At 24.1% G+C, this 13727-nt stretch overlaps 2 protein-coding genes across 3 annotated transcripts in view; one reads left to right on the top strand and one right to left on the bottom strand.

The window, feature by feature from the left end:
• Positions 1 to 2360, bottom strand: part of LOC117174929 — an 85550-nt gene extending 83190 nt beyond the window's left edge. For both annotated transcript variants that reach the window (XM_033364386.1, XM_033364385.1), the window contains exon 1: positions 1790 to 2360. The gene's annotated coding sequence lies outside the window, so the exon portion shown is untranslated. The remainder of the gene's footprint in view (positions 1 to 1789) is intronic.
• The window catches only part of LOC117174932 (CD9 antigen-like), a 64314-nt gene that overhangs the window by 47445 nt on the left and 3142 nt on the right, over positions 1 to 13727 (top strand). Inside the window, exons 2-3 of the mRNA XM_033364391.1 lie at positions 5142 to 5453; positions 7756 to 8031. Coding sequence (XP_033220282.1) covers positions 5142 to 5453; positions 7756 to 8031 — 588 coding nt within the window. The remainder of the gene's footprint in view (positions 1 to 5141; positions 5454 to 7755; positions 8032 to 13727) is intronic.

Genomic DNA, 13727 nt, shown 5'->3' with positions numbered 1-13727 from the left:
TTTCAACACAAAAAGGAAAATGTTCTAGAAAAAATTTGCATTTTTAACTCAATAATAAGAATTTTCAAACAAAATTAAATTTTCAACCAAAAATAGCGGAATATTATTCTTAAAAAAATTCAATTTTTAGCGAGAAAAAAAAACAACTTAAATTTGCAGTCGAAAACATTTATTTCGAACCAAATATTTGAAGTTTTAAACCAAACGAAACAAATTTCCTACAGAAAAACAGTTACATTTTTAACAAAAAAGTGCAATCTAAAACCAACTATTAGAATATTGGAATTTTCAAGAAAATAATTGGATCGTCAATCAAAACAGATAAATGTTGTATTCAAAAAGTTCTATTTTGATCTAAAATAGAAGAATTTTCAAACAAAAAAAAAATTAAATTTTCAACCAAAAATAGCGGAATTTTATACTAAAAAAATTAAATTTTCAGCGAGTAAAAAAAAACTTAAATTTGCAGTCGAAAACATTTATTTCTAACCAAAAAACAAACTAATTTTTAACAAATAATTACATTTTTAACCGAAGAGTTGAACTAATAAAGACTAATAAAAATAAGACTAATAAAATAAATTTCTAATAAAGTCTTCCAAATTTTGCGAAAGTAGTTCAATTTTCAATGAAGAAGATTAATTTTCTATAAAAAAGACGAATTTTTAACAGAATGTTTCATTTTTTAATCAAAAAGATTATTTTTCAATAAAAAATGACGAATTAATTATTAATAAAATTACTTATATTTTTAACATTTACATCATTACAATTATTAATAATTCGATAGTTAAATTTTCAGTTAAAGAGTACATTTTTAACAACAAAAAACAACAAATTTTCAAGAAACTAGTTTAATTTTCGAATAAATAGTAGAATTTTTCACCATAGGACATAAAGAGATTAATTCTGAACCAAAAGTATAATAGTAGTGAGACTTTAATTTCAAAGAAATTATTTTTCAACAAAAAATAGGGAATTTTTACCGAAAGGTGAATTTTTAATCCAGAAGGACGAATTTTGCAAGAAAAAAAGTTATATTTTCGACCAAAATAGATGCCTCTTTGACAAAATAGGTCAATTTTATGGATCTTAAACTAATACATTAATTTTTTTTTAAATTAGTTTAACTTTAAATGAAGCAGTTAAATTTTTAATCAAAAAGATTCATTTTCTACCAAAAAGGACGAATTTTCAACCAAATTGTATAATTTTCAACTAAAAACTAAACCAAGTTTGTAATTGATTTCTTAACTAAAAAAGTTTGATACTTCATGAAAAATTTAATAGTTGAATTTTCAACTGAAAACAATAGATTCTTAACCAAAAATAGAATAGTTAAATTTTGCGTTCAAACATTAATTTTCAACAAACAAAAAAAAAAAAGAATTTTCAATAAAAAAGTTTAATCTTCAATCAAACAGTGGATTTTTTAAACACACGAAATTAATTCTGAAACCAAACCTACAGTAATAGACTTGTAAATTAAAAAGAATTAAATTTCACCAAAAAAGATAGTTTTACCAAAAGATACATTTTCAATCCAAAAAACAAATTTTTGACTAAAAAAATTGAATTTTCGAAAAAAATAGTTGAATTTTCAACAAAATAATGGAATTTTCACCCAAAAGTGATAATTTCTGAACCAAAAATACAATAGTGGATTTTTCGAATATTTTTATACTTTCAAGACAAAAGTAACAAATCAGGAAGTCTTCCACAGATTTTGGCATACATCTCAATGTTGATATTTTTTCCCAAATATATAAAATATCCTGCTTAAACTTACGCTTATTATCCTTTAAGAATAAAAAAATACAATCCAGTCCACAGAATGTGATAAAAAAAATCCAACGAACGCAATTCTAGAAATACTGAGTGTTTCATCCTGGACGTTCCCGCCACAAAACGTCAACAACAAATCGTCTGATTGAAGGAAAAATAACTCCGAAGGTCATGACGAGGAAACAGAAACACAACATACACAAAACACACCAGAATATCTTAAAGACATTCACTGTCGATTTTCTTCTCTCTGAATCCAAAATCTTATCAATTTTTCGTGCAAAAATGGAAAAAAATAAGCTTTTTTTCAAACGAACGTGGTAAAATTGAACGTCCATAACCTCTCAATCCGATCAGCGAAAATCACTACAAATTCACTTTGATTTTCAAAAATTATTGTTTACTATTGACCGGCTATTTTTTTAATCCTATAATTTAATCGAATTTCGTTCAAAACCTTCAAAAATTGTCCCTTCTCGACCCGAATTCATAGAGCGGACGCAACATTGTTGACACCGGAAAGCAAGAAAAAATGCACTGAAATACACAGGTTCCGACACGTTAACCAACCGATGATTTGAGTTCTTCGAATTGCAAATGCTACAATTTTTTGCGAATAATTTACTTGTTCTCTTTTTTTTACCTCAAGCTTGCAAATTTATAAAGGACAATATTTATATTTATAATTTAATTACTTAGGCAAATTACTAAGTGATGTATATAATTAATAAAATATCACAATTTAAATTGAAGGTTTTAACTGTAACTTAAAGTGTGCATTGCGCAAGCGTACGACTTTTAGGGTACGGCGGAAAAATTCAAACCTGAATAATATTTATGCAGAGCTTTTTAATGTGTTTTATTTAAAAAATTTACTTTGTGAATTGAGTTTTAAATAAATAGTCGATTAAGTAGTGAACTGGATACTAATTATCATATAATTATGTAATCAGAAAAACTATTTTCTCGGCCAAATTTTTTCGGAAATAATGAAATTGAAAATGTTACAAAAATTAAATATTTGAGGAGATATTTTCACGAAATTTCAGAAAAACCTGGAAAGTATGATTTTAAAGAATTCCGTTACTAATTATGATGTAATTATGTAATTAGAAAAACTATTTTCTCAACCAATATTTTGCGCAAATACTAAAATTGAAAATGGTATAAAAATTAAAAATTTGAGGGGATATTGTTGAAAACCTTAAAAATCTGAAAAAACCTGGATATTTTTAAGTCGCAAGAAATTTCGAAAAACCTGGACATGGCCTGGAAACAAATTTCAAAACGAGGGGCTATTCAGTCTGAAATTATATGAAACTTTTCTGATTACATTTGATTTCATAAGTTCATTTCGGATTTCATAGGATTTCATACGTGTGTAACACTGCGAGTGATGTACGATATTTTATTCAAAACTCCATCTCTTTTCTTCTGAGATGACTGAAAAAAATTGTAAGCCTGAAAGGATTTAAAATTTATTTTTAGATTTCTAAGGTTTTAAACAACAAATTTAGAAGGTTTTTGAGCATTTTAATAGTTTTAAAAGGATAAAAAATTGATTAAGATTTTCGAAGATAATTGAAAATGATTTGTTATTCTGAAGAACTAATTTCAAGAGAATATTTTTCAAAATTATCTGAAGAGAATCTGTAAGATTTGAAGGCATCGTTTTAGCTTTAAAGGATTTTTAGATCATTTTAGAAAAATTTTGAATAATTTTCATAAATTTTTAGAAGTTTTATAAGGTTTAAGGATAACTCAATAATTTTCTGAAGATAACTGGGAACATTTTTAAATCATTTTTTAATTTCAAAAAATTTGTTTTAAAAAAATATTTAAAACATTCTTAAAAGAAACACAGGTTTTGTTAAGTCAATAACAATTGAACAATTTGTAATTTTTTAAGACTTAAAATGAAATTAATTTATGTTCTAATATAAAAAATGTTCAGTTAAAAAAAATTATAATCTCTCAACTTTTATTGTTTTTGAATTTAATATGATAGTTAGAAATTAAAATTTTTAAATCTTCGAACTATGGAACTTATAAAAATTTACATTTTTAATTTTTAATTTTTAATCTTTAATTTTTAATTTTTAATTTTTAATTTTTAATCTTTAATTTTTAATTTTTAATCTTTAATTTTTAATTTTTAATTTAAGTTTCCATTTCATATGTGTAATGTATTAAGCGTTTTAATACAAAAAATGTTAACGTTAATTTTCAAAATTAAAAATGTTTTCTCTTTGAGTATTTTTATTTGATTTTCAGTTTTTATAACTTCAAATGAAAACATTTTAACATTTAAGAGTTTAAATGTTTCAATTTCAATAACGGATCTTTTTCAAAAGATCTACTCAAAAACGGCTAGATTTATTTAATAAGAATGTTATCTTGTTAGCCCTAAACTACTTTTAAACAATAAAAATAATTAAGCTTTGAGTCTAAATATTTGTTTACTCTAATAAAAGGGTGATTATTTTTTTTTTTAAAGATTTCCTTTGCCAATTATCACGTAAATATGTGATAAGAAAAACTATTTTCTTAGTAAATATTTTGCGGAAATACTGAAATTGGAAATTGAACGAAAATTAATAATTTAAGGAAATGTTGAGAATGGGAATTTGACCTGTAAACCTAGAAAAACCTGGAAATGGCCTTAAATGTGTCAAATCCAATAAACCAGGAAATTACCTGGAATCTAATGTCAAAACAAGAATTTTTTTATATTTCGAAGTTTATCTTATGACAAGACAAATTATAGGAAATTATAACTTTTGTATATTAGTTGGACGAATTTTGTACCTTTTTTGTTGTTGTATATTTGTGTATATTGTACTTTAGTGTATTTATAATATTTTACAAGAAATACAACATTCATTAAAATAATAACAAAAATTTTAATTTCCTGTAATTTTTCTCGCAATGTATTGTATTTATTTGTGTTTTTCCATAAAAGTGTTTCTAGTTTTTTTACTACTTTTGCAACAAAATTTTCATCTGAAATTGAATAAAAAAATCGTTATGATTTTTTTCAATTGATTTTTGTGAAATGTTGGATAATAGACAAAACTTACCCAAATAGGATTTTAAGGGAAGAAAGACAAGAACAATTTATTTCATAGAGATTTATAACTTTCATTGAAACCATTTTTTAATACCATCTGTAACTTTGAAGTAAAAAAACAAACTTTTTTATCTGGAATTTCGATAACGAACATGGCTTGTTTCTTCAAGTCAAGGAGTACCTCAGAGCCTTTAAATTTCGAAAATTTGTATTTTACGCTACGTTTTATTGATTATAAAACGATTATGATTATCTACGATAATTTATTGAATTATTTATTTTTCAGGCTGTTGGGCTTGCCGCCGTTGTTTTGGCAGGATGGATGCTAACAGACCGAACATTCCTGGTGTCCTTATCAGAAGAGGAACATCATTTCAACATAGGACTCTATATTCTTCTGGGTGCCGGAATTTTAATGCTAGTTGTGGCTTTCATGGGATGTTGTGGAGCCTTTAAGGAATCACAATGTATGCTCGTCACCTTCTTCAGTTTGCTCTTGGTTGTAATTGTTGCACAAATTGCCGCCGGAGCTTGGCTCTACACTAATAGAGAACGATTGGATGATCTGGTTAGAAAATCATTCGCCGAAACTGTAAAGGTAAATATGCTATTAGAATATTTTATTTGAAAAAGTATCTCTCTAAATGGGATTCGAACCCGGGTCTTCAGATGACCAATTTGGCTCTGTTTCCGATTCTCTGCTTCGCAACACAGTGGGTAAGAACGCTAAACCGGCAATCTGAAGATCTGGGTTCGAACTCTAGCGGAGTTATGGAGAAAGTTTTTTTGCGAATAGGAATAAAAAACATTTTTTCTAGACTAGTAGATCAAAAACCGTTTAAATGCGCACTGAATTAATAGAGATCAATCAGAACATCCGACTATTTTTAATTGAAAGTTATTTCTTTTTAATTGAAAAGTCCATTATTATATTTTTGGTTTAAGTTTTAATATTTAGTTGAAAATTCGTCAATTTTGTAAAAAATCTATTTTTTGTTATTGAAAACTGGTCATTTTAGGGCAAAAATTAACTATTTTAGTAGAGAATAAAAATATTTGGTTGAAAATTAAGTTTTTGCTGGAGTTGGTCTTTTTGGTCTAAAAATTTAATTCTTTTGTTGAAAATTTGTCTTTTCGGTTTAAAGGTAATTCCTTTTAACTGAAGAGTCTACTATTATATTTCTGGTTTAGAAATAATCTCTTTTATTTGAAAATTTGATTACTTTGTTATACATATTTTTTTAATTTCAACTAATTGGTTGAAAGTTGAACTACGTTGCAAAAAAATTGATTATTTTGGTTGAAAGTTTATATTTTTTATTGAAAATTTCACTATTTTATAGAAAATAACCTTTCTTATTGTAAATTTTTATTTTTGGCCTGGAAATTAAACTTTTTGGTACAAAATTCGTCTTTTCATCTTGAAATTTCAACAATTTCGTTAGAATCATTTTTCAATTGATGATTCAATTATTTAGGTAGAAATTTAATGTTTTTTGGTAGAAAAGTACATTATTTGGCTGAATAAATTTTTCATAATTGTTCATAATTTTCATTTCAATTGTTCATTCAATTGTTCATTCAATTGTTCAATTGTTCAAAAATTCATAAAAATGTTCATAATTTTAGTTGGAAATCTGTGCATGAAAATTGATCATTTCAGTTAAAAATGAATTTGGTTGTGTTTGGAAATTCGACCAAATTTGGTTCAGAATAATGGTATAATTGTTATTTTTTTGGTTGAAGATTCATCTCTTTGGTTTAAAGTTAGTTTTTTTATTGTTGTAGATTAATTTTTTAAATTAAAATTTCAACTATTTTTGGGTTTAAAAGTCAATTATTTTGTTAAAATTGACGTGATTAATTAAAAATGGCATTTTTGGTTGAAAATTCATATTTTCAGGCTAAAGTTTAAATGGTTTGGTGGAAAAATCGTTATTTGACTTGCAATTGTAAAAATGTGGTTGAAAAATCTTCTATTTTCTTGAAAAGTCGTGTGTTTTTTAATTCAAATGGTTTTTTTTTGAAAAATTAAAATATTTTGTTGTTGAAACAACAAGTAATGAACTTTTTGTTGAAAACTAATCTTCATGGTTAAAAATGCAAATAAATTAGTTGAAAATTCGTCTTCTTGGGTTAAAAATTCAATATTTTGGTTGAAGACTTAACTTTTTTGTAAACAAATTTCTTTTTGGCTTAAAAATTCAACAGTTTGGTTAAAAAATTCATTTTTTTTTTTTTTTGATTGAAGATTCATCACTTTAGTTTAAGATTTTTCTTTTTCTTTTTAAAAATACAACTGCTTGAAAATTAATCTTTCTTATTCGCAAATTATCCTTTTTTGTTAACAATTCAACTTTTTGATTAAAAATTCAACTTTGGTTAAAAATGCATCTACTTTGTTGCAAATTCATATTTTCGGTTGAAATTTTAACTTTTTTGTAGAACAATTGTCTGTTTGCTTTGAAAGTTAAAAACAATTTTGTTGAAAATAACATTTCTGTAGAAAATTCATATTCCAGGGTTGAAAATCCAACTGTTTTGTGGAAAATTCGTTTCCTTTTTTTTTTGCTTAAACTCTTGTAGAAAATTTGTCTTTTTGGTTTGAACATTACTATTTGTGGGATTAAAATTCAACTATTTTGTTAAGAATTCGTCTCTTTTAAGTAAAATTCCAACAATTTGGTTGTAAAATACTGTAAAAGTAAGTGAAAATTAATTTTGTGTATGTTAAAGATTCAATAACTATTTGTCATTCAATAACTTTTTTGAATGCAGCAATTTTAGTGAAAAGAATTAATTCTATTTCCTCTGTTTTGAGGGCTTTTCGGCCTGTAAAACTACGCCAATGAAAGAAACTTGAGATAAAAAATGCACTATTTACCGTTTTCACCTGTCAGGAGGAATATGGCAAGCTTGAATTTGAAGATAGGACTGCAATTGTCGACACTGTTCAACATGGCTTCTCCTGCTGTGGAGCTTCTGGACCCTCAGATTGGGCTGCGAGTAGATATTCCAGAGACCATCCAAACGAACACATGAGCTTTTCAGTATCTGCTGATTCCAAAACCTACAAGATTCCAGAATCTTGTTGCAAAAGTAAAGGCAGTTCGGGATGTCGTAGCGGAATTCTCACCAGTCTTGGCGCTCAAATCAGTCCCGAAGTTTTTCAGGATGTAAGTTCCCTTTTTTTTTTAGAGAAAAAAACAACCTTTTCAACACATTTTATAGGAAAATAAATATAGGTTCATATAATGATAATCCTACCATTTTTTCGCGACATAGGAAATTATTTTAGGAAAATCAATATAGGCACATAATAATTTTCCTGTCATTTTTTTTTACAAATAATTTCTATAATAATTTGCTATAATCTTTGATTTAAATCGTTTTTTAAATAATGAGATAAATTGTGATATTTTTCAATTATATCATTCAGTTTTGAATGCGTAATTGGAAAATATTCCACTTTAAATATTTTCCATTTTACATTCTTCATTTTTAAGTGTTAAATTTTTAATTAAAAAAAAAATTTGTTATGCAGTTTTAAAAAATGTGAATAATTAAAAATTAGAAGCATTTCAAATCGAAGATTTGGTATGAAAAACATTTTTAGTTTATAAACTTTGAATATAAATTAATTAATGGTTTTTAAAATTGAATTGTATTTTAAGATTTGAAAAGTGAATAATAATTGATTTTTGAAAGACAATTTGGAATCAGTTCACAATTTTAGAATTTCAAGATTTTCATGTCAAAAATTGAATTATTTTAATTGGAAAGTCTTATCAGTTACACAAATGTAAACACCCGATTAGAAATAAATAAATTATATTCAATTTTAAAATAACTTTAAAATAATATATTCAGAATCAAAGGCTTTTATTAAATTTCCAATATTATTTCAGTCTAAAATATTCCATTTTTAAACCATTCAATTTGAAATTGTTTAATTAAGAAAAAGCGCAATTACAGGGTAGCCGCTATATTAATTTAAAGAATGTTTTAAATACTTTCTTAAAGGCTTGAACAGATAAAAAATAAAAGCCTTTGATATTGAAAATTTTGATTAAAAAACATTTTCATTTAATAAATAAATACATCTTTTTCATTTATCTGTACTCTAAGTAATAGAAAGTGAAAAAAAAACGACTTGACAAAACGATTTTAAATCAGTTAAAAATTTAAGAATGTTCAGATTTTAACGTTAAAACTTAAACGGTTTTAATTTAAAAGTCTTAGTCATTCAACAAATGTGAACGTGACTGAAAGTTTATCAACTATTTTCAACTTAAAAATAACTTCATAATAATATATTCTTAATTAAAGGATTTGATTGAATTTAAAATATTGTTTCAGTCTAAAATATTCAATTTTTAACCCATTTAATTTGAAATTTATAATTAAAAAAAAAAAAGAATAATTATTGCATATTTAGCAATATTTGAATTTTTATTTAAGACAATTAAATTGAAACCAAATATTTAAAAGTAAAGAATCTTTAATTGAATTATTTGATATAGAAAACCTGGAATCGTTAAAATTTCGAAGCTCCTTTACTCTTTGAACGTTACAATTTCAATTGTTTTATTTGAAAAACGCTTAATTTATAAGTGAAATTTTTAATTTTAATGTATTATTTACAAATGAACATTTGTAAAAAAAATTGGAGTAATTTTAAAAGATATTTAGGAGTTTTAAAAAGATAAAAAATTATCATGCAAATTTTAGAAAGTTTTCTTAAAATCTTCTAGAATATTTTTTCAAAATTTTGTTTAAATTTTTGCAAAACTTTTTAAATATTCTCTTAAAATAATTTTTCAAAAAGAAAAATTATTTTTAATTTTCCCATGAATCTTAAGAAAATGTTTTTATTCTTTTGAAGCCCTTCACAATTCTTGGAAAGAATCTAATTTTTTTGTTTAAAATCTATGAAAATCTACATTTTGTTTTATGTTAGGCTATCTCTTTAAATTACTCTAATTTCGCCTACAAATAATAAATGTTCAATCTTTATTTATACATCCAAATTGCAAAGAGATTTTCTAAAATTTTCAGGATTTTCTGAAAATTGTAGAAAAAAATCAAATAATTTTGACAGATATTTAGAAGTTCTGAAAAAATGTCCAAAATAATTTTGAATTTTAAACAATTTTAAAACAACTTCTAGATTTGTCAAGATTTTGAAATAAAATTTTGAAGCCTTCCAAGGATGTTTTAACTATTTAGAAAGAAAATAATTGAATTTCTAATTTAAGAAGTGTTCAGTTTAAATTTTTAAAATTTTTCAATATTTGATTTTTCTATCTTAAAATTCCGTAAAATTATATAATTTTGAAAATTTTAAAGTTCATTGATTGATTTTTTAATTTAGAGCATTGAAAATGATAACGTGGATTTCTCTTTTTTATATTGAAAAATGTTAGTACCTTCAATTTTATACGCGTAAATCATTGAGCTTTTGAATACAAAATTTTTTAATTAAAAACTTTTAAATTTCAATTTTAAAAATTTAACAGTTCCACTTTGAGTGTTTTCATTTGCAGCTGAGTGCTTGTTACCTCAAGTGGAAAATTTTTTAGCTTCAGTGTTCCATTTTTCAAATTTCATTGACCGTGAAAAATGTTTGTGAACCGGGAAAAAACCGGGAAATGAACGGGAATTTATTTCGTCGATTAAAACGGCCACCCTGAATTAATTATTATTTCAAAATATCTATCTGTTTATTTAAAATCAGTAATTATAAATTGAATATTCAAAACTAAACGTTGAACGTTGCAATTTTAATCGTTTTATTTAAAAAAATTTAATATATATGTCAAATTATTGAATTTTGATGTATAAATAAGAATTACGCACCTATTATTCTCAGAAAAAAATTCTAATAAGTTGAAGAAATATTTAGAAGTTTTGAAAAAATGCAAAATTAATTAAACATTTGAAATGATCTCAAATAATTAATTTGAAACCAAACATAGATTTTGGAGCATGTAGAACAAAAAATTTTAAAGTTTTTAAAGAATTTTGAAAGGCTTCAGGAAGATTTAAAAACATTTTATAGAAAAATTGAAAATGATTTTTTATTTGAAAAATTAAATTGAAGAGAATATTTAAAAAGGTTTAGAAAGATTGAAAAAATTATTAAAAATGATTTTGGAGGATTATAAGGAAATTTCTTCAATTCGGCGGGATTTAAAAAAATCTATAGAAAAAATTTCAGGAAAAATTCGAGTAATTTTAAACGATATTTAGATGTTCTAAACAGGTTTTTGAATGATTAAAAATGTGAAAAAATGTTGAACAAGATGTAAATGTTTCAAGATTTTGAAATAAAATTTTGAAATATTTTAAGGATTTTTAATTTATTTAAAGTAAGAATAACTTTTAATTTAAGAAGAGTTCTACTTTAAATACTTTAATTTGCAGCTCCGTTTTTATCACTTCGAGTGAAATAATGTTTAGTTTTAGAGTTCGATTTTTTAAATTTCATTGGCCGCGAAAAATGTTTGTGGACCAGGAAAAACCGGGAAATGATCGGGAATTTTTTTCTTTAATTAAAACGGCTACCCTGTAATTCCTTTAATAATTTCTCATAATCTCGAGAAAATTATAAGAAAAGTCATTATAGGCTTCTGGCCTAAACTGATTTTCCTCTAATAATTTCTATGATAATTTCCTATAAATGCGAAAAAATTATATGAAAATTATTATAAGTCTATACGGACTTTCTTTAAATAAATAATAAGAAAATCATTATATCCCTACATTGATTTTCCTATAATAATTTCATAGGAATTAATTTCGAAAAATTAGTACAAGCCTTCAGTAATATTTCTATCATTTTTTCGCGATTCTATAAAAATTATGGTAAAAATGATGAAATGAAATTCAGTATAGAATAGAGACATGTAATGCTTTTTTAAACCATTTTTTCGCGATTATAGGAAATTATTAAGGGTATTATTTTAGTATTATTTAATTAAAACAAGTAACAAATTTCTTAGTTCTAGGAAATTATAATAGGAATTATTACAAGAAAATCAATATAGGCCTATAATGATTTTCCTATAATTTTCTTGCGATTATACGACAATATTAGAGAAATTATTATAAGAAAATCAGTGTAGGCCTATAATTATTTGCCTTGCATTTCCTCGCAATTATAGGAAATTATTATAGAAAAATCAGTATAAACATTTGGTTATTTTCTTATCGATTTTTCGTGATTATAAGAAATTATGATAGGCCTATTATGATTTTCCTATATGTTTCTTACCATTATAAGAAATTATTATAGGAAATTATTATAGGAATTATTATAAGGAAATGAGTATAAACCTACTAAGCTTTTCCTTTCATTTTCTTTAATATTATTTGAAAATATTATAGTCATTATTATAAGAAAATCAGTATAGGCATATAATGATTTTCCTATTATAATTTTCGCGGTTATAGGAAATTATTAGAGGAATTATTGAAGGAAAATCAGCATAGACCAGAGGTCTATAATGTATGTCTCATTATTTTCTCCTGATTTTAGAAAATTATTATAGGAATTTTTACAAGAAAATCAGTATAACCTGTAATGATTTTCCTATTATTTTTTCACGAATATAGGAAATTATTATAGGAATTATTAAATGAAAGTGAGTATAGAGCAGAAGTATATAATGATTTTTCTATTATTTTTCCACGATTATAGGAAATTATTATTGTAATTATAATAAGCAAATCTGCATAGGCATATAATGATTTTTAATTTATTTTTTCGTGATTATAGAAATTATAGGAATTATTATAAGAAAATCAGTATAAACCTATTATGATTTTCCAATAATTTTTTTGATATTATAGGAAAATATTGTAGGAATTATTCTAGGAAAACAAGTATAAACCTATAATGATTATCCTCTAATTTTTTGATATTATAGGAAATTATTATAGTAATTATGATAAGAAAACCCGTATAAGCATATAATGATTTTCCTATTATTTTTTCACGATTATAGGAAATTATTTAGGAATTATTAGAAGAAAATCTGTATAGGCAAATCATGATTTTTCTATTATTTTTTCGCGATTATAGAAATTATAGGAATTATTATAAGAAAATCAGTATAAACCTATTATGATTTTCCAATAATTTTTTTGATATTGTAGGAAAATATTGTAGGAATTCTTCTAGGAAAACAAGTATAAACCTATAATGATTATCCTCTAATTTTTTGATATTATAGGAAATTATTATAGTAATTATGATAAGAAAACCCGTATAAGCATATAATGATTTTCCTATTATTTTTTCACGATTATAGGAAATTATTTAGGAATTATTAGAAGAAAATATGTATAGGCAAATCATGATTTTTCTATTATTTTTTCGCGATTATAGAAATTATAGGAATTATTATGAGAAAATGAGTATAAACCCATTATGATTTTCCTATAATTTTTTTGCTATTATAGGAAATTATTATAGTAATTATAATAAGAAAATCGGTACAGGCATATCATGATTTTTCTATCATTTTTTCGCGATTATAGGTAATTATTATAGGAATTATTAAAAGAAAATCCGTGTAGGCGTATAACGATTTTTGTAGTTATTTTTTCGCTATTGTAGGAATTACATTAATCATTATAAGAAAATAATTTTAAACCTGTAATGAATTTTCTATAATTCTTTTGATATTATAGGAAATTATTGTAGACATTATTCTAGGAAAACAAGTATAAACCTATAATGATTTTCCTCTAATTTTTTTGATATTATAGGAAATTATTATAGTAATTATTATAAGAAAACCCGTATAATCATATAATGATTTTCCTATTATTTTTTCACGATTATAGGAAATTATTTAGGAATTAT

The sequence above is a fragment of the Belonocnema kinseyi genome, chromosome 6 (genome assembly GCF_010883055.1).
Source record: "Belonocnema kinseyi isolate 2016_QV_RU_SX_M_011 chromosome 6, B_treatae_v1, whole genome shotgun sequence".
Classification (NCBI taxonomy): Eukaryota; Metazoa; Arthropoda; class Insecta; order Hymenoptera; family Cynipidae; genus Belonocnema; species Belonocnema kinseyi.
This window is presented reverse-complemented; position numbering and strand designations above follow the sequence as displayed.